General features: G+C 41.8%; 1 protein-coding gene across 1 annotated transcript in view; it reads right to left on the reverse strand.

The window, feature by feature from the left end:
* Positions 1-603: 603 nt before the first annotated feature.
* Mrps9 (mitochondrial ribosomal protein S9) overlaps positions 604-21,920 on the reverse strand; it is a 31,969-nt gene continuing 10,652 nt past the window's right edge. Inside the window, exons 3-10 of the mRNA XM_050134770.1 lie at positions 21,869-21,899; positions 16,676-16,755; positions 9,322-9,389; positions 8,530-8,605; positions 6,172-6,340; positions 5,171-5,279; positions 2,868-3,037; positions 604-875 (exon numbers count right to left, since the gene is read on the reverse strand). Coding sequence (XP_049990727.1) covers positions 784-875; positions 2,868-3,037; positions 5,171-5,279; positions 6,172-6,340; positions 8,530-8,605; positions 9,322-9,389; positions 16,676-16,755; positions 21,869-21,899 — 795 coding nt within the window. The 3' untranslated portion in view covers positions 604-783. The remainder of the gene's footprint in view (positions 876-2,867; positions 3,038-5,170; positions 5,280-6,171; positions 6,341-8,529; positions 8,606-9,321; positions 9,390-16,675; positions 16,756-21,868; positions 21,900-21,920) is intronic.

The following is a 21,920-nucleotide window of genomic DNA, read 5'->3' on the forward strand; positions in this document are numbered from 1 at the left end:
ATGGGCATGAAGAATGCCAAGGACTAGATGATAGGTTTTCCAAAGGGGAAAATTTAGGTGCCCGGTGGAAGATCAGGTCTCAGATCTATTTCCCCGAGGGTAGAGTTGTATAGCTGACAAGGCTTTGCCAAAGTAAGGGTTATTTTTCTTGATTGCAGCGAACATTTCATACATCAAAATACCCTACTGTATACCTTAAATACATGACTGAAAAATTTATAAAACCCAAACTCCAAACTGATCCAACATAGGCTCAGTCTCACCTGGGGCTGAACCGCCCTCACCGGCTACAATCTCACGAGTCACACAAGTCCAGAGGCTCCTGCGCAACCCATTCCCTCCAACCTTAGGACTCAGCGCTCAGTTCTAAGAGCACACTGCAAGGATGACCACCTGTGTGGGACAACAAGCCTGGCGCGGCCAGTCCTACTCTGGGTCTAGCATTGCCGGTGAGCAGTGGTCTCTCTGGTAGGCTGCCTCGCCCTTCAAACAGGGCTCCATGCATGATGGGGTTACTGTAACTTTCGAGTTCAATATGCCAAGATTTTGTAAATTATGCTCCTGTATTTTAAAAAGTTAAAAAAATAAAGAACGAAACTAACATTATTTTTTATTATTTTAATGATAATTACAATAAAATAGCACTTAAAAATAAATCACGTTATGACTCAAACTAAAAACAATGTCTAAATGAGCTGTCTGCCCTTGGTCAGTGTACTTGACTGTGCTCTACCACGAGCCAGGCATACAGACACAGGTGCTCCTTGCTCTCCTGTGAAAGCCTTAGCGCTTCTTCCAGGTGAACTTCCTTCGTGCACCCTCCTGGCCTGGCTTCTTCCGTTCTCTGATCCGTGGATCCGTAGTAAGTAGTCCAGCTGCAGTATAAACGGAAGCCTTTGTGAGCTGTGGAAACACAGGCTGCCTTGGCTGACAAGGGTGTGAACTGCATGACATTTACAGAAACTGCTCTTAGAGAAACCCAGAGGCATACAACTAAACTAATAGTTCCCGTCACCAGCAATGTTTTATGAGACTCTTTCTGCATCCTAAGAGAATTAAGACTCTTTCTTTGGTTCACCAATACTGCTCAACTTAGGTTGAAGCCATTCTTCATGGCCAGCCACTATTTACTGAGCTCGAATGTATTCTTTCTATCTCTAAGAAGGATCCTGACCTTGTGATTTTCACGTCTGTCTCCCAGGTGCTGGGATTATGGGTGTGTTACTGCACCTTGTTAGCAAGGTCCCAGAAAGCTCAGGCACCTGTTAACAGCACAGCAAGGCTCATATAGAAACAAGCAGCTGAACATATTGGTGCAAGAAAGTATCTTGTTAAAATTTCTGTGAAAATGACATTCCTTAGTGTTTTAGTTCAGAAGCTGAATAAGTTTTGAGTTATTTTTTGGATATAAGTTGTTTGTTATAGAAGACTAAAGTCACTCTTAGATGGAAGCTGCTGCCTGTCTGGTCCCCAGGAGCAACCGTGCAATAGCTTATGGTCCACAGGGAACGTCAGTAGTAATCACAGACACCAGCAGCACGCAGCACTGTTTTTACCTGTCTTTTGGTTGTTAAGACAGGGTCTCACTATGTAGACTGGCTGACCTAGAACTCGCTTTGTGGACCTGGGATTAATGGTGTGCTCTTCTGAGCCTGCTCCTTTTCACCTTTCTAACTCGAGCAGTCTTCTTATTGGCACGGGGCTTACGGTGCTAGTTAGTAGGGATTCACAGGATAAAATAATGTCGAATGGGATACAGATACATTCTACATTAAATTCAAAGACATAAGCATGCAAACCTCCTTCACTATCTACTTATTTTCACAAGTTGGTGAACTTGATAAAATGGCAAATTGTTTAAAAGCAAGCAACATTCTAAAAGAAAATCAAGTAGCCTAAGCCACAAGCACTTCCCTGTGCCTGGGGCTACAGGCAGAACAGGGAGACCAGGTAGAGTTGTGTGATCTGGAAAGGGGTAAAGTTTGAAGCACTGAGTGACTCCTGGGGGCTGCTGCATCAGCTGCACACACGGCGCTTTCTCCTGGAGATGGTGCAAAGACCATCTCGAGCTTGAATGGCTCCTACATGTGCAAGCAATATCCTAGAGCAAGAATGAAGTGCACTCCTTATCCTAGTGTGGAGACCCCTCCATTCACGCACAGGTAATGGGTTCACAAATGAAAGGAAAAAGAAAATAAAACCAAATTGTAATATCACAGTGCAAAAAAAGAAAATTCCTAATAATGTTGGAAAAATTCATCCATCATTAAATTATTACTGATTCTTATAATAAAGTAAAATAACAAATCTGTTTCGAATACAGATGAGTTACATGCTGGTTCAGCTACATGGAAGATTATGCTAAGGCCAAAATAATTCCCGCTGGCCTTAGAACTGCACATTCTAGCAGGGCCAATGGCTGGGTGGGAGGACCTTTAATCTTGGTTCACCCTGTAGAAGTCCAGACTGAAGGCGACAGTTGTGGTTCTGGAGACTGAAAGGAGCTAGTAGTGTGCAGAGAGCCCAAAAGGAAGTTTTCTCACACTAGTGTAAGTGATAGCAACAGGGCAGCAGCAGGACCTGTGCATGGGCACTTGTATATGCACGTGTACACACACACACACACACACACACACACACACACACACCCCTACCTTGTCTCATCCACTCACTCTATCTCGTCCTCTATGCATGGGCACTTGTATATGCACGTGTACACACACACACACACACACACACACACACACCCCTACCTTGTCTCATCCACTCACTCTCTCTCGTCCTCTATGCATGGGCACTTGTATGTGCATGTAGACACACACACACTTGTGTGCACATGTGCACACACACGCACACACACAACCTACCTTGTCTCATCCACTCTATCTCTTCCTCGGTGACGAAGCTGCATAAAGCTCTGGCCATTGCCAAGCGTATGGCTCCCGCTTGCGCTGATCTCCCACCCCCGGAGACGGTGCAGGTTACATCGTGTTTCTCCAGCCGGTCCAGGAAGTGGAAGGGGAACATCAGCTGTTCTCTACGGCATATCACAGACACACGGGTTAGGCCTCCTGTGAAGACCCGTGATTTCATAAACTACTAACCTTGTGAATGGTTATGAAAACAAATGATGCCTGCCACAGTTACACCGGTCACACTTCTCCATCAGCTTGACACCAAGACAGAGAAACACGATCCTCCTGAGGTTTACAGGGTTCACAGATTTATTTTGGTATAGACAGGGCAGAGCAGCTCCCTGACCTTTCTGATCATCTCCTGAGAACCTTGTGAGGAAGTCTTACAGTTGAGGAATGCCATTAACTCCCACTGCGTCCAGCCTAGGATTCAGTGACCATGTATAAATTAACAGGCCTTCGTAAGCAACACTCAAATGTCATTTGGCTTTCCTAAGCGAGGTGTGCGCTAATGTTTCTGCAGAATGTATGGTACTCATCTCCGTAATGCTGCTGTGAGTGTGACCAGAACCACGGTCAACACGTGATGTGTCTGTCCACCCCAAATCCCAGAACCACGGTCAACACGTGATGTGTCTGTCCACCCCAAATCCCACGTTCCTACTGTAGTCCCTAAGGCCTGCCCCTCAGGGCCAGGGAGCAAACCAGGCAGGCGCCATGAGGAGGCCACACACAAGCATGGTCCTGTGCCTCCTCCCACCCAGTGAAGAAGCACCTGCTAAACACCTTGATGTCAGTATGATGCGCACTGGCACCTCTGCTAAAGAGCTGGACTTTGTTATCTCGCTTTTCCTCTGCTGTGTTTTCTACTTTATTTATTTACCCAAGGCCTTGTGTGCACCAGGCAAGCACTCTATCCCCGGACTAGTTATCTCCTGAACTTCTCCTTAGAAGAGTCCATCTATACTGTATTTGCTTGCTTTCTCTGCCACTGCAGCTTCTAGACCTCAAATGAAGCTGATTTTCCAGTTAGCTGAGAGTTGACTACAGCTGGGGATTCAAATGCAACTTTTCACACTGTGTAAGAAAAAGAAACCCTGCAAGCGGACTCACACAGGCGCTCCAAGGCTGGTTAAGACTTAAGGTGTAACTGGAAGATAGATCAAGCTACGGTTACAACTTGCTGTTAAGTCATCAGGAATTTTGTCTGAATACCAAGTGACAGACAGGCCACTCATCAAATACCACTCCTTGTTGCTGCTAGTGAAACCACCATCCTGTAGTGTGGGCCTCTCTGGCTTTTCCTAAGCTTCCTCCAGTTATTCCAGCGCAGACGGTGGCAGAGTGAGTTCAGTCTGTATTTCACAGAATTAAGAACGGATTCCTTCCTGACACAGGAACACAAGCACACTCCCTGAGGTAGCTATTCAGAACGGCCCCTACTTCCTACACAAGCATGAGCAGAGCTTAAGCCATTTGCCCTTAAACACCACCATAGGTCAGGAAACACAAGGAGTAGAAGCTGGGCAATAATCACGCAGCTTCTGCTGTGCACGAACCCAACAGCAGTGACTGGAACAATAACCACTGTCAGGAAGAGAGAGTTCCAAGGGGCGGAGAGTTAAGGGGCATGAAACGTCTAATGTCTGCTTGTGACAAATGTCTGCCTCTCCAGAAATAACACACACAGCACTGGGAATGCAGCAAAACTTGTCTTTTGACTTTACATACCCACCCCAGGTCTCTTTGCTTCCTCTACACGTGTCTAATTAACTTCCCCGCAGAGGAGAAAGTCAAAAAAGACACGGCAGACCTTTCCTAATGTTCACAACCAGGAGAAACAAGCCTAAGCCTCGGAGAGCTGCTCACACTTCCCCAGGCTCCTCGGCTTCGTCAATTAGGAAGCCAGGGTTGGTTCCTAGGCTGCTCTTTTCTGCGGACGCCTGTCTTCCCAGCAGAAGAGGATATGTCCTTTCCTTACGTCTCGGCATGCTCTGCATTTCAGAATGTGAGATATGCCTCAATATTCAAATTCCAGTAGGAGCTGACAAAACGAGCCAATTAATGGGGGCTTCTAGGAATGCTTTCCTAAAAATCTGAAAACTACCTAGAAAAATAGCAGTAGTTTCTGCTTAGCTAGTTTATTGGTGAAGAGAAATAACCCTTCAGATAAACAATGAGAAAACCGCAGTCTTCTTAATTATGATGATGAATTCTAAAGCATGATTTCCTTAAAACAGGAATCAAAACCACACCTGTCCTGTGTGACGGGGAAGTAGAGCAGATAATCCACTCCGTTCACGTGGATCTTCCCACTTCCGTGCTCGTAGACCATTGCCTGCGCAGTGGCGCTCTTCCTCCTGCCTGTAGACAGAAAAGCCAGCAAGGGAGTTCAAGTTCAAGACCGTGTCAGAGTGCCCAGGAAGACCACCGCTCCCCACTGCATGAACCTGCAGAGAGTTCTAGAACCAATGCAAAAGTATCCAAAAGTAAAGGGTGACTCACGTGACAGCCGAGGAAATAAACCCGACTGGGAGGTAATTATGATTTCAAATTTGTTTCAAGAACCAAGACATTCACATTCATTTGTTTTGCAACAGAAACAGCAACCAACTCACATTTTTTATAATTAATAAAAACCAAACCAACAGAGATTTTTAAGAATATGTAAACATTAGAGTGAAACACAACTGAAAAGAAATACAAGGAGTCCTTAGGAAAGGTGGCATTTCAAAGTGATGCATTAAAAGACTGAGCTTAACGTTTTAAGAACTATAAATATACTTCACAGGTCAGTTTTTGAAAGAGGGATCATGTCTAATGTCTAATGTCCTCACTCAGAATCCAGGAAAATTCAAGTTTACATCTGAAACGCATACACTGAGCATCTGGAGTTTCTGAGAACTCCTTTCACAAATATTTTGTTGATTCTACCGGTTGAAAACATGAAATAGTTTAATGATTGTATGGCTGTGGATCCACACTTTCTCTTATAACAGTATAGATTTAGGCTTTTATGTTTTTTTTGCTTTAAAAGAAAAAAATCAAAAATCAACCAACCAACCAACCAAATAAAAAACTCCAATAGAGTCTTAAGATTAGGAAATCCAATGTAACATTAGCAATAAATACATAAATAAATAAAAAATAAACAAAAAAACCCAACAAAACCAATAGGTCCTGCAGAGCAATAGCATAAGAAGAATCGGTTTTTGAGTCTTGAGCGGACTTAAGCCTCTCTGTGGAATGTCATTACCTTCGCTGGTGCTGAAGGCCATGCCTCGCTCGTCATACTGCACGGGCTCAATCACCTGCTTCTTTGATTGAACAGTTACACTTTTGCGGAACCTCTGCACGAGTTCCTCCTCGGCAGGACCATACGGCAATGTCAATAACTTTTCCAGCAGCCGGATAAACTGCACATACTGCAGACAATAGGATTCATTAGAAGAAGCAAGTGTAATTGCATTTGCTAAAGTTTTGCTATTTTTATATACTTGATCTTTCCCATGTTGCCTTCCTGATGAATTTTGACAGGATGACACTTCTGCATCCTCATGCGGCTTTTAAAACAGCATGCAGATGCATTGCTTTCTCCGTGGATCTTCAGAGCTTATGCTTCCCTCTCAAAAAAACAAAGGGATTTATCATTCAAAAAATCAATTTTTCTGCATTATGATTATGAAATTGATATTTAAATTTGTTTTAAAAAATATTTAGATGATCTTCAAAAGTGCAACTTCTATTCTGTCAATAGAACTGCATCAAAAGGAACATTAGAAATAATTTCCAGTCAGATATAAATAGCAAAAGAGTCTGATTTCAAGAAAATGTTCCCCTTAAGTTATATTTCATAATACATTTGGCAAATATATTTTTGGCTGTTCAAGCTGTGTTACTTTAATGTTTATGATTTCCTTTAAAACCGAACAATCAAGCTATTTAAAAATTCAAGAGATACTTGACTTAAAGGGCAACCTCTTGAAATAAATTATCCTTGCTACTCTGTGCATTTTTTTTAATAGTTCTTGAACATGTGATTAGAAAGTAAACAACTTGGTATTAACCCCTTAAAATTAGAAGCCCGAATAATCACTCTAGAGTGTCTGTGGAGAAGGAAACAACTATACTTAAGAGCCTTCGTTAATATGGATCGTCAAGCCCAGTTTTTGATGACTTAGTTGTTCCTGCCAGCCCTAAAAGTCACACCCAACTTTGCCGCACTGCCTTTCCAGTGAACATCCTCCCAGGGTAATGTGAAACATTTAAGGATCTCATGAGTTCGGTTAGTATTAGAACAAGGGTTCAGATGCAGCTTCCTGGGAGACAAGGAGAAAAGGCAGGCATGTGTGGTCTGAGTCGGAGAACTCACACACCCAGGCTCCATGCTGCCAGGCCAGCTACACAGCTGTGCCCTTGGACTCGATATTTTCACAGTTCCTTCACTGTGCATAGCACAGCTTTGTTAATGAACTAGGCTATGGGTTAGGAAGCTAAACACCAGTCCCACTACCCTCAGCTTTATGGTCACAGACACAGTGTCCAGGACTCCTCTTAACACCAGGCGTTCTGATGATACCACCTACGCTGTTTTGTTTTTATACTTATATGCTGGGACTAAAGTCCTTGGAGTATTCCCCAAATGGAAAAACGGACAAAACTGCCTGATTTTTACAAAAATCAAAGTGGCGGCTGGAAAAGAGGAAGAAAAAGAAATGCATTCACTGAAGAAACAGAGATCTTTCCAATTCAGTTCACACACAGCAGGACCCAGCAGCTAAGACCCTAGCAATCACCTCCAGATTGGCCACCATCCAAATTCCGGACACCCTGTCTAAGCAAACTGCAACTTTCCCAAGCCACTAACTTCTCTGGTATTAAATCAGAACAAGCGAGGGGCACAACTTAAATCCCACGGGGGCAAGGCACCAGCATTACTAGCCATTGTCACAGTGGGATTGGGGAGTATAAACCTTGACTCTACGTCTAAATATGTATATATCCAACTTCCCTAATAATGCTGGGTTCTATTAGAACACTCAACACAATAAATGCAATTCAGACCTAAAATGGGGTCATGAACTTTATAGGATGCAGGTTCACAGAGGGAGATTGTTAATCTTAAATTCTTGGGTGACTCTTCAAGGGTCTGTCAGGTCTGGGAAATGCAGGTTAGAGCATTTTTTAAGTGTCTGTGACACAGCTAACGTAAGCTCCAAAGGTAAAACCACTGCCCACACAGACCGGCACGTGAGGAAGTTACACAGTGCATGAAGGTGCGCCATATCCTCTTCTACTTGATGGCTCCCTGCATTCATCATTAGCCCATAAGATTAACTGCTGGCCTTACTGAGGAGAACAAAAAGCGACACCTGCTGTACTCCCTAAAACAACTGGCAGAAGCCACGAGGGCACTTCTAAGAGGAAAGGAGGATCTGGAGACTGGATGTGTCACTTTTCCGACTGCAGAAATCAACAAGGGCTGGATGAGAACAAGGCTAAGTGTCTGGGGAACACCTGGCTCTGAGGAGCATCACTATTAGGATCTTAATACAGCAATTGTCTGCATTCTCATGACACAGGTCCCCTTAAATTAAAAAGATTAATTACTCACATCTTGATCTGACAGTTTTTCCACTAACATTTCTTCTAGTTCCTCCTTAATCAGCCATCTGCTGCCAATCAGGTCTCTGTTAAAATATCACATATATTTTTAATTAAGCATGCAATTAGAGTTATATCACAAAAGATCCTACATACAGTAGCAATTCATGATGTGGAGATGAATTTTCATGTTATTTAGGAGTACTCGTATACCACTTTGGAGAAACACTCGATTCCCCCAATCTCCTTTAGAAATACAGTGTGAGCAAACCTTTTGTTAGGAGAGTTAAGTGTGTCACTCTCAAACTCATTTAAAGGCTGCCAGATGCCTTAACGCTTACGATTGTGCCTGTGTAGTTTGCTAGGAAGACATAAAGGGCCCAGTGTTCTCCTATCAACCAACTGAAGCAGTAATAAAGTCCCCAGAAAAAAACAAAGCCACAATCACAGGTTGAACAAGCTGAATAAGATGTCTTGTGCAAGAAGAAATGCATGAGGCCTGTAGAAAGCTGATGCACAGGTTGATGGAACGATCGATCGGCCAAACAGAAACACAAACCACTGAAATTCACAACGATGAGTGAGCATGCAGTTTGTGCATAAAACACTGAGACCATCACAATCCAAAACAGTGATTAAATACCACTTAACCCATAAGTTTGGTATTAAGTCATGTAAAAATAAGCTCAGTATGTTTCCTCTTAAATAAAAATGACCATTTAGAAACTTAACTTTAGTGACTACTGTTGAAATACTGTCTAAATCTCAGGCACCATGCTAGCAATGGACGACAAGAACTTACTTGGACTCAGTTTTCTCTGAAAGTGGACCTCGGTGCGCTTCTAGCTGAAGGACCTTTCCATACACTTCCTAAAGCAAAGAAAATACACAGCTGGAATGAGAGATGGTACAGAATTCCTGATAATATATTTTATCGTTTTCCTGAGCAGCCCTTATTCTAAGCGCTCCCTCCTCGATCTAGCTTCAGAGTAGGAAAATGTGTCTTAATAAAATGTTCTCAGCTGAACTGAGGGGCAATAATTTCAATATGACTTTACAACACTCTAACTGGCTTAAAAAGTCTATGATGACTTAAAATTTCACACCTGTGAGGATGGTTAAACCAACAAAACTCTATGTGTTTTCTCCTACAGTTGACCATGTCTTCTCCTCACAGCTGACCATGTCTTCTCCTACAGTTGACCACGTCTTCTCCTCATAGTTGACCATGTCTTCTCCTACAGCTGACCATGTCTTTTCCTTACAGTTGCACAAATGGGACACAAATTTACCCTAAGGAAAAAAATCCTAACTTATGTAATAAATTACACTTAGACCCAGTGAACTTAAGGCACCTCGAGCTTAGTAACTACTGACCTAACATTGAATCTTACAATCCAAGATTTTAAAAGCCTGTTTGACTGTGGTTAGGGTACTTTCAGCCAGTGTGTGTGTAGTGCCAGTGAGTTCTGCTCACTGATGATAAGTGTCTGGACTGGGTGAAACTGAGCAACCCGCTGCTCCCTGGACTTCTTCAGCAGGAGGTTCTAGGCCATGAATCCAGAGCTGAGCATGCAAGGAGTCTCTATGCTGAACTATACTCTCAAAAAGAAAACGTGTGCTAAAAACTTAACACAGTGCTTGGCCTGTAGCAGTGGCTAAAGGCGCTTTAAAGAATCAGGTTAGTGTAAGAAACCACTGTGTTGCTGCTCCACTCCCATGTAGTCTCTCTCTTTTTTTTTTTTTTCGTGGTTTTGATTTTCATCTTTTCAGAAAATCCCTTGTTGTTTTGTTGTTTGTTATTCATCCTGGCTTGGATGTCAGTAATGATTCAGAGATACATTTGAACTCATGATGCTCATATGTCTGCCACCTGAGCACAAATTCAAGGGTAGAAGATGACTCCCAATGTGTTCTGTTTTCTCAACACAATTTAACAATGTTAATGTTAAAATGACTGAAAAATGTAATTATAAGAAACATTAAATACCTCATGTATGTATTCAAAAAATATTTTCATTTATGTGATATTAATATAATAAAGTAAGATAATCAGCAAAAAGAAAAAAAAAAGAAAAAAAAAGAAACCACTGTGCTGGTGCTCCACCTCCATGCATTCTCTCTGCTAGTGTAAGAAACCACTGTGCTGGTGCTCTACCTCCACGCGTTCTGTTTGTGTTAAGAAGTGACTCTTCAAGGTCTGTGTTGTGGTTATCTAGAAGCAGCAGTTCTCTGGGAAGTAAATTCTATAGTTTTAGTTCCCTGAAGAGATGTGTCCCAATTTGCATAGAAAAATCCTTGCGGGTATAAAATATGTCAGGAACTGTCAACGTCACAGATTATCACGGGTAGCTTCTGGTATATTGTTACACTTCCACTTAATTTTTAAGGGACACTAGAGAATTAGAATGACCCCACCTACACTAAGCTTATATACTGTACTTAATAGTGTAATTTCAAATATGACAGGAATAACCCAGATGTGAAATGCTGAATCATTAATCACAGCTATGATTAATATTTCATAAAATCAAAGCAAGCCTATCCACCCCTTGTGCCATCAGATTTCCATAATGTATGAGTCAAATTTAGAAGGTGCCTTAATTTGAAAAGACCAGATGCTCAGGTTGAAAAAAGAAAATTTGAAACCAAAAGCCCTTCTTGGAGCCTAAACAGTATGAATCACAGTATCCTTCCCAAATTTGTTTGGGTTATACTAATCATGTGGAAATTCAAATTTTAGGAAGGGTAAATAAATAATAGTTCATTGGAGGGGCAGCATAGGAAAAGTCAATTGCATTTGGTATACAAAATAGTAAGTAAGCAATAGTAATTGCCATTTTAGACAGTTCATAATTTGTTACGGAATCACAGAGAATCAACGTCTTAAGTAATAACCACCTTGAGTGTTTTGGCCACTGGTGTAAACAAAATCACGCGAATTACGCCAATGTAATTTGACGCACCTCAAGTTGCAAGGGGCATGTTTCTACTGCAGATCCCTGCCACTCCTCTGTGAATGGTCTCCCTATCAAGAATGCCATTTGACATAAAATGGCAAGAGTTTTCAGTTCAGTCATATGAGCCACTCTGGGAAGCTAACTGCCAGCAGCAAGGACACCAGAGTGCTTTGGACTCACATCCCCCAGAATTTCACTTCTCGAATTAAAGCCATACATTACAATCTCTGCACCACTACAAAATAAGTAATCTCATCAAATTAACAAAGGCAGCAAGTTGAATCCTATTTTTAAAACATTATTTTCCTAACTGTATGGGTATATAAAGTATACAATAGTAATTAGTCTTATATGAAGAAAGTATATACTAAAGCTATCTCTAGACTGCTGAATTAATTCCTGCTGCCAAGAAGTCTTAAATTAACACATTTATAAATATACCTCAGCAAAGTAAGGACTATTTAAAAACAGTAACTCCACAGTCCTTAAACAGTTACTCACGTAACAGTTATTTTAATTTCACTTTTAAAGACAATAGTATAACCATGAACTTTAGACATTACCACGAGGTCACAAGGAACATCTAGAAACACAAAAGCCAAGTGCAAATGCCATGATACTTTGTCCCAGGACCCTGGCTTGCAGCCTATAGTGGCCTCATCAAGGAGGCACTCTTTAGGGGCTACAGTCCTTAGTGGAAGAACTGGGGTTACTCAGTCGTCAGGAAAAGCCTGCAGAATCTCTGAAATGCCAGTGACTTTTTTGACAAAGCAGGTCACGTAAAACTTCACATAAAACTTGCAGAGATCAGAATGGTTTGTTTTACTTTGGACTTTTTTCTTAACCCAAAGTGTAAATATATAATGAGCTATTTAGTCCTTCATTTCTCATGTTTTTAGTGTGTGTGTGTGTATGTGTGTGTGTGTGTGTATACACCTATATATTTGTAAAGGACCATACAGTTCCTTCAATCTGAAGAAGCATTTTGAAAATACTCTATTATTTACTATAAAATGAGTTGCAAATGTTAGTGAACTTTCTACATGATATTAAATTTCCATTTTTGTTTTCAGAGTTGTGTAGCCAGCCTCTCCTAAAAGTCTGGAATAAGCTTACGTAAAGTCTCTTGAGTTCTGAGTGTATGAGGTATAGCAGGCCCGAAACCAAAGCTTTATCTCCCTGCTTTGGAGACGTGTGTCTGAATAACGCTGGCAAGGACAGTACACTATTTCACTATTTGTGTGGCCTGTCCCAGCATGGGACAGCACCATGTGTGCCTGCCTGGTGCCATGCTTCTCATCATGACAATAATGGACTAAACCTCTTAAACTGTAAGCCAGTCCCAATTCAATTTTTTCCTTCATAAGAGTTACTATAGTCATGGTGTCTCTTCACAGCACTAGAAACCCTAACCAAGGCAAGTCAGATAACTATCTCCTGTAGTAAGGTGTAATGACTTTTGCTGCAGTCTGGATAGTGTTGTCCCCACCCCACAACCCATGTGTAAAGGCTCCATGTCTGAGGTAATGCAGCTGAGAAGAAGCACCTATAGGAAGCTGGGACCCATAAAACAACTTCTGGTCATGGGAAGCATGACTCTGAAAGGAACCATGGTCCCTGGTCTCCTTTGTTTTTCACTCCCCTATTGCAAGATGAACATTTGCACATGTCCAAAAGAACAGGGGCCAATTTAACATTGACTGAAATTCCCGAAACTGTGTCAAATAAACATCTTCTTTTTAAGTTATCATAGGTAACTTTTAAAATAGTATAGGTAAAGAAAACTAACAATTTTCAACCCACTTGTAGGTAGTGAATTCTACAAACACGGCCCATCCACTACCACATCTGCCACCAGGACAGTCATCCTGGGCAGGCTGACAAGGCCACAGGTCACAGTAGCCTACACTCCTGCTCTAGCCCCTGGTCATCTCCCTGAGTCATAGATACAGGGTTTCACTAGGCAGTCCCAGCTTGCATATCTGCTCTCTGGCGTTTTCGATTCTGCAGTGCTTGGGATGGAGTCTAGACTCACACTTGCTGGGTAGGCGGTGTGCCACAGAGCCACACCCCAACTCTGTTTTTCAAACAGACACACAGAACATGCTTAAACTTCTTCTTTGTCCTCTAGCTTTGCTTAGTGTTTTCAGGAAATTTATCTGGTTCTCTCTCTTTCCGAGGCTGCAGCTGCTCATGCTGGTAGAGTCTACAAGGCCTACTGCTGAAACGGCTTCTGACGGAATGGAAACCCCCAGTCTAGAGGGCAGGCTCAGGCCATGCTGTCAAGCACCTAGCTAGGCCCTTTCTGCTGTTCAATGCCACTCTACAAAACCCAGGAAGACTCTTACTTCTTGAAAGCATTTCCTATTGTTTAAGCTATGGTGTCAGGATGGTTTTACATCTCTTCATTATAGATGTACATCCTACTAACTGGGCTTTTACAGAGTTACCCTATGAAGACATAGGAGTCACTATGTCCACAGTAAAATTGGGGCCCAGCTGACCTACAAATGAACCACAGACCAGCAAGACCTCCTTCATGTACGTTTTCCCATCCAGTCTCACAAAGAAGCGATGCACTTCTGTTCATTGTCATTCTCCCACAAAGACAGACTTGCTAAATTTCTCTGCTGGCCTGGGATTCACTATGCGGATCAAGCTGGCTTTGAACCTGCAGCAATCCTCTTGCCCCTGCATTGCAACTGCTGAGGTTGCAAGTATGTATCATGCCTAGCTATATACTGACTTAAAAAAAAAAAAAAGGCAGGGTCTTTCTATGAAGCCCTGGCTGGCCCAGAATTTACTATGTAGACTGGGCTGGTCTCAAATTCAGAGATCCACCTGCCTCTGCCTTCTGAGGGTTGAGATTAAAAAGGTGTGTATCAGGATGCCTAGCTTTTTATATGCTGTTCTTAACTGGAGAGTGCCTCAGGGCCATCTTTAACTAGTTATAAAGTTACCGGTATATATACTTACTATGCAAACAGCCACCCATACTAAAAAGACTTGGCACGATTACAGACAATAAGAAAGGTTAATGGAGCTCAGAAAGGTCTCCTCCCACAGCTGCACACAGGCATGAGATCTGTTTCCTTGTCAAAAAGCCTGACCATGGACTGCCCTGCCTTCTACAATTATAGCTGGTCACAGATATGGGAAACACTGCTTGGCTGAGTGTCTTTTCCCTGTCATCCTGAGAGAAAATTATATCGACCAAAGCAAATGGTAGCAACAAAGCTTATTCCTAAGGCTTTGTGGTCTGCCAGTCTACAAGGGCTGCTCTCCATGCTGCCCGGGGACAGAGGGAAGGCGTCCCCATTATCGGATGATAGGGCAGAACAAAGGAGAGGAAGCCTGCAAACTGGTCTAGGTCTCACCGTTAGACTGTATGTGCAGTGCTCACTACAGCATGAAAGTGCTTCTGCAGGCTGAGCAGCAAACACTTATCTGCGACTTCAGAGTCCGAGCACCTCAGGAGCCAGTGATCTGTCTGCTCTACGAGGTGACATGGGTGTGGCTGCAGTTGTAATTAATGGCATTCGCTCTAAGCGATGCCGATGCGACTGGCAAACATGGGGGATTTCCCGAGTTCACTGGAATGTAATGTACTCTTCTATGTGCAACAAAACCCAGCCCGATCCAGGGGAAGAGCATTTATTAGTCAAATATAATTTGACATTTCAGTCAGAGCATGGTAAAATTCTAACACATCAGTTTCGGGAGCAAGACCTTTTAAAGCACACAAGCAAACTAAAAGTAAAGGCAGGCCTCTTACACAATGTGTAATTTCTTCATTATGATGGAATGCAACAAAATATCTTGCCCTTGGGTTGCTCCATTTCAGCCAAAACAAATGCAAATGGCTTGTCAGATGACAGCTGTTTGATAAGGCTCCACTGTAAGACCTGCCCGCTTTACTTTTTTCCGTGAAACTTGGGATGAAGGCAGAAGGCAGGAAGAGAATTAATGTAGCATACAGTCTAAAGGCAATGCTACAACCGTGATTAAGTAGAAAAGTTAAAAGGCACAGATTTTCCACAGCTTCGCTGCGTGCAACCCATCCGTGTAACAAGTTGACAGGCCTAGCGCGTCAGCTCCATCATCCCCTCCGACAGCTAAAGCGCAGCACTGCATCCCTTTTCAGGGGAAATTTGCGTCTGCACCATGAAGCGTTGTACATTATTTCTTAGCACTGCAGGGGGCTCAAGTCCATATGGAACCTTCACAAATATTACCACAGATCAAACCAGCGGCGTTTGGAGGCAGATTTGACATACCTATTTAAATGAGCAGCAGGGGTCCTCGGGCAGCCGCAGGCTGTGCACGGGAGCCTCCTCGGAAGCTGGAGCACAGCCCCATTACTCAGCAAAGACACACTCTGCAGTTGTCATTCATTTCATTTCTGCCAGGGCAAGAAGCTCATTTGCCCAAGGTCAACAAAAAGTGAAAAGAAGGTTTTCTTTTTTTCCTTAAGAAATAAATGTAGCTGACAAGTGGGGATTTTGTCCTTTGGGTTTGTGAAGCACAAATAAACAGCAGATATGTCTAAAGGCAGAGGAATGCATGCAGCCACTCCAGCCTCTGACTGTGGAGGGGGAAGCCCCATAAATATTTCTATAGCTTTAAAAATCACATTATGGATAAAACAGAACTTGACACCATGTTCTAAAAATAAAATGTGTTCTGTCTTTCAAAATGGATCCTGGCATCCAACTTGTTCTCACTGCAGTTTTGGGGACTGCCCTCACATGTACACACTATCAAACAGCTTTCTTTGAAGGCAGCAAAACAAAAATTTCCCAGCATCCTCCAAAGCCAAAGCACAGTAGGACCTCTCTGCCTGGTCTGGATTCTCCCTCACACACTGCATTCACCAACGAAAGGCTGAACTTTAAGATGATAACAAGCAAAATGAACAGCCGTCTGGAGGTGAATATACGGCCTCACAATCCGACAGCATGCAGTGCCTGGCCCTCCTTATCCACCTTCAAACTGCACACAGGGATCGCAAGGAAAACTTGAGCTTGTGAGCAAGAGCATTTTCTGAATAAAGACTCTGATGCAGCAGCAGACAGCACAGGGGCCTTTCATCATCAGTCCGGCCGCAACAAGCTCGCCTCTGTCCACAGCTGAGACAGTCTGCTGCTAAGAGAAGCCTCTAGAATACTTTTATAGCTTACAAATGAAGATACTTACATGCATTAATGAATAGTATGATGGCTTGCCAGTGTAGAAGAGAAAATTAAATGGACGGCCATCTTCTCCCCATTGGATTGCTAAATGAAAACAAAACATTTACAGAGATTAACCAAACTATGAGTTTAACCTCAGTATGGGATACATCTGTGATTCAGATTAGCATATCAAAAGTATTCACATTTAAAATCCATGTATTTAGTATGTTGCATATGTAAATGCTTAGGATACTTAGTTTCATATCAATTAGCATAAAACTTTGTCTGTATTTAATATAATATTCCGCTGTGAAGATCTATATCATTTGTCTTAAATAAAATCTCATAAAATAATCCACATTACTTTGTTAGAACAAAAATGTTCAGGTCCCAGAGTTTTCAAGTAAATCCTAACAGTCAGTAAATCAGTGAGCATATGAAGAGATTCGGAGGAGGCCCCGTGCAACCCACACATCTGTGCCGAGAGCCTGCTTGCCACATCATTCATTCCAGCCCTTCATAATCTACCTGAGAGCTCAAAGCAGTCGCAAACAGACGGGCGCTTAGGAACACCTTTTCAAATACGCAGTTACCCACTTAACCACCGAACAAACCGAGACACAAACTCCAACTCTTCTGCCTATATTCTGCTGAGCTACTTCTAAACCGTTTGTAGTGGCCCCGTTAAAGACCCCATTCTTAGGTGGGAGTGGTCGTGCCCATGTGCAATCCTAGCACCTTGGAGCACAGAAAGGAGGAACAAGAGTTTTGAGGCTAGCTTAGATTGCATAGGAAAACTTTGTCTCAAGGGAAAAAGAAGGGAAAATCACATTCGTAGGTTTACCACATAGTATAAACTATGTTTTCCTGCCTGCTACTTCCTACAGCTTTAATTTATAGTGTTCTTTACGAAAGTTTATATATTGTCTCACATGGTGGATCTGGTACTTCTCAGCAGTGTGAGAAGTCTGGTTTTCAGTACTGAGCCCACCAAGAAACTTCTTCAGATAGTTTAGCCTGCTTGCCTGGGCCTTCATGATATGTTCTCACTGCAGATACACTGTACAACTGCTGTGTGCTGTGGGTCTTTGGAGGGCCACAAGGCACTTTAAGAACAGGCTCCATTTACTCTTCTGAAGCAACCTCCATCTCCACAAGGATTTGGGCTAAACTTAGTGTTCTGCTTTCTTCTGGAATTCTAATCACTTTCCTATTCGGGAATCCAATGAATTTGTGCATGTGAAGCAGAAGCCTCTATTTGTCGATTTTTAAACAGTAAACATTTTCCTGTTGAAACACCTTTAAATGCAGGATGTTTCTCTTCTCTGAGGATAATTAGTACCAGCCTGGGAATACACTTAAAATAGAGAAACAACATTGGATGAGTGTTGAAAAAGTCTTAGCTGAGTTTACACTGAAAGGGGAAGCCATGTGTTTTGTAGCCCTGGCTATCCTAGAACTCACTCTGTAGACCAGACTGCCTCAAACACCTGCCTCTGCCTCCTGAGTAATGGGATTAAGGTGTATGTCATCATTGTAGGACTAGAAAAGCAATGCTCTTACTAGCCAATGATTCCAGATGATTTCAATACTTTCCTATGACATTTCCAGAAGCTCCATGGCTTCCACATTACCTAGTACTTGAACCTGCACTATGCAATGGATTATCATGGCGCTGTTCAAGTACTTAGTCAGAAAGTAACAGAAAACAATAAACATCCAAACAAGCATCCTGGTTATGCTAAGACCACTGTTAAGTCTGGGTAGAACCTTGAATCACAGCTGTGTGCATTTGTGCTTATAAATCTAGACTTCATAAGGTAATTGTACACAGATATATTCTTTCATAAACATACCTGATTAACTAAATCTACAGTGTCATTTATTTTAAGATGAGCCACTATGTACATTGATATACTGCAAAGCTTGTCATTCCATAGCATGCATCAGAACATAATTAATAATTAATTTTAAGGTGCACTCTGTTCTTAAAGGTACAAAACTTGAAAAGCTTCAAATTCATAAACCCTGGCCTCCACTACGCCGACATTTGCTGCTCTGCATACTTGTTTTTCTGTCCTGCACCATCGTCACCCGATTGTCCATCAGAGCCCTCTGCTCCCACAGTGAGTGAGCCACCCTCATTATAAAAACCTCATCACTTCTTAATATCTATAAACTTAATAAAAACTTCCCTAGATACCTACTAACCATGGATACTTAGCAATTAGAACTGGGTCCAACGGGATAGACCTGCAATTCAAAACCCAGCCCAGGCAGCCAGCAAGCAGCCAGCTGTGCTAGACTGACACAATGCTTGGCTTGGCTCACTCTCCAGTATGGGGAGGGAAAAGGTAAGGAGAAACTTTGGGCTATTTTTCTTTCTTTCCTTCGCTTTTGCCAGCCAAGTTTTCACTTAAGGTCTTTAGCTTGATTTTCTATGAAAATCTTGTCCATGTTTATGTAATTCTAAGCAGGGTTTGTTGCTGTTGATACAGGCCCTTCCTGCTTAATTAAGAAGCCCAGTCATGGACTTCAATACACAAGTAACATACTATTCCAAAGATTAAGAGAAAGGATTCCTTGGCCAGAGGCAAGGTGAAAGTTAACAGTTCTAAACTCTTGTGCATTCATTCACACCGGTACACTAGCAGGGAAGAACAGCATTTGCCTTGTTATTTGTCATTGTACTTTGTACATGCTTTTACAAAAACTACATACAATTACTTATTTGGGGGGCATCATGGTGTAGCATAGAGGTCAGAGAACAAATTGTGGGCACCCATTCTCTGCTTCCTCTATGTGGGTCCTACAACTGAACCAGTATGCCAGACTTGGTGGCAAGAGCCTTTATGTGTTGAGCCTCCTGCTGGCTCCACTCGTTTTGGTACTAAACAGGGTCTCATTGTGCAGTGAGGCCTGCAGCTCACCAGATAATGCAGGCTGGCCCTGACCTTGACATCCTCCTGCATCCACCATCACACAGTTTAATGGCTTTATTATACACATACATAGCATTCTATATTGTAGTTACACTACAGATTACAGCATTTTTTAGTTGTTTTTCCAGCCTAACATTATGAAGTAAACACAATATTATTACCACCTGTATGATGATATGACAGCTTGTTCAGGAGCTTTATAATAAATAGTTAAATTATTCCTAATAACTGTTTCCTAACACTTTATACTTCCTAACCCCTAAGCATAAAAAATAATAGCTTCTTGTTATCGTTTTTATAGGGCATTATTTCTGATCTTGGATATTTTTAAATGTTTACTGGTTACATTTTTTTTTTTTCATGTACAAGCTGCATGATATTCTTTGGTTGTTTTTCCACTCTTTTTCTTTCCTTTTCCCTCCCTCCCTCCCTCCCTCCCTCCCTCCCTCCCTCCCTCCCTCTCTCCCTCCCTTCCTTTTGGTTAATTTGTAAGAGAAATTTTAGAAACAAAGCCCTCATAGTTCAGATTTTCTGGTTTCTTTTTCTCAAAGAAAAGCTTTTATTTTGAAAACAATTTATAATTTTTTGTCTTTTCTGTTTCTTTTTGTGACTGTCATTTTGATAGCTGGGGCTAGAGATGGCTTAGTGGTTAAGGACATTTACTCATCTTATACAAGATAAGGATTTGGTTCCTAGCACCCATATGACAGCTCTTAACTGTCTCTAACTCTAGTTTCAGGGGATCGGATGCCATCTTCTGACCTCCATGGGTACTGTATGAATGTGGTACACATACATAAATACAGGCAACCTCATACTCATAAAATATTGCTAGCTGTATTATCTGTCTACTGTTCTAGAGTGAACTGCCTTTTATTTCGTTTTTCTTTTACTTTTATTTTTAAGGGGTAGAGGGTCAAAGTTGATATAATGCCACTTTCTGTAGTCTAGGATGACCTTAAACTACTGACAATCCTTCTGCCTCAACCTTCTGAGTTCTGGGATTATAGAGGTAAGACACCAGATTTGGCTCTGAAATTCGACATATAATGTTGTTAGTGTCTCAACCCAAATTATATCATTTGGATACATCTGTCTGTCAATATTTTTTAAAATGGATTTTAAACACACACACACAATGTCTACATGCATATGCAAACATGTATTAATATAGTTGGGCTTGGTAAATTTTTAAGATGGTTTGTGACTCCCCAAAGAGAAAGGTGGCAATTCATGGGCTATTGTAAGATCAGTATCACACACAATCTAAAGTAATTTTTCCTTGGGTGGTTTTGGCCACTATGATATCTCTAGGTAGCAAGATCCTCAAATATTTTCACTTGATTTCACATTTCATCCTTTAACTCTTTTGTGGCATAAAAACTTTTATAAAATGCATGATTTAAAAATTCTAATTTAATTTTAATGTTGTGAAATAAGACACCCAAATAATAACTTTTCAGTAATGCTCAAATATAGTTTTTCATTTACATCTTATCAGTTTCTTTTAGCAGACTTAAAATATTTGTAACAAATCCAAAATAAAAGTTATTCAAAGAGTGAAGAGAGGACCTGAGAAGGAGTAAAGCGCTTGCCACCAAGTCTGACAACTCGAGTTTGAGCCCCGGGACCCACATGGTGCAAGCAGAGAACCAGTTACTCTAAGATGCCTTCTGACTTCTATGTGTGCATGCCTACTAGCATGCATGTGTGCATGCGTGTGTCTGTGTACATGTGCACACGTGTGTGCCTCTGCGCGTGCGCGCACACACACACACACACACACGTTTAAAGGTATTTAAAAAGAATAAAGTGAAGCCCTAGGACAGAAGAGGTGTAAGCTGAGTGGATCCTGGTGGCACAGGCCTGTGACCCCATCTGCACAGGAGGCTAAGGCAGAGCTAGAAGACCAAAAAGGATTAACATTCCATATTCAGTACAGTTATGTCTCTAAAGGAAGAGAAACAGAAAGACTTCACATAAAAAAGAGACGAACGAGTCACCAACAGACGCATAACCCACAAACTCTTCCTCATAGATGTCTAGTAGAATGCAGAATGCAAGTAATCAGTGTGGCATTAACACAGACACAAGGCTTATCTTGATCTAACTTTCGTATCCTACACAAACTCTGCGGATTCTACCATTCATTATTATACAGAGTACTCTGACCTACTCCACATCCACTGTGACAAAACTCCTGATGTGTAACCCAAATCTACAGTAAACTAAAAAACAAAATGAACCATCATCTCAGTCTTGAGTGACCTTACCTCTTTGTTTTGGGAAAATATGTTCAGGATGCTGTAAAATAAATGTAAAATG

This window comes from Alexandromys fortis, unplaced genomic scaffold, assembly GCF_014885135.2.
Source record: "Alexandromys fortis isolate MF-2015 unplaced genomic scaffold, M_Fortis_MF-2015_v1.1 scaffold_20, whole genome shotgun sequence".
Classification (NCBI taxonomy): Eukaryota; Metazoa; Chordata; class Mammalia; order Rodentia; family Cricetidae; genus Alexandromys; species Alexandromys fortis.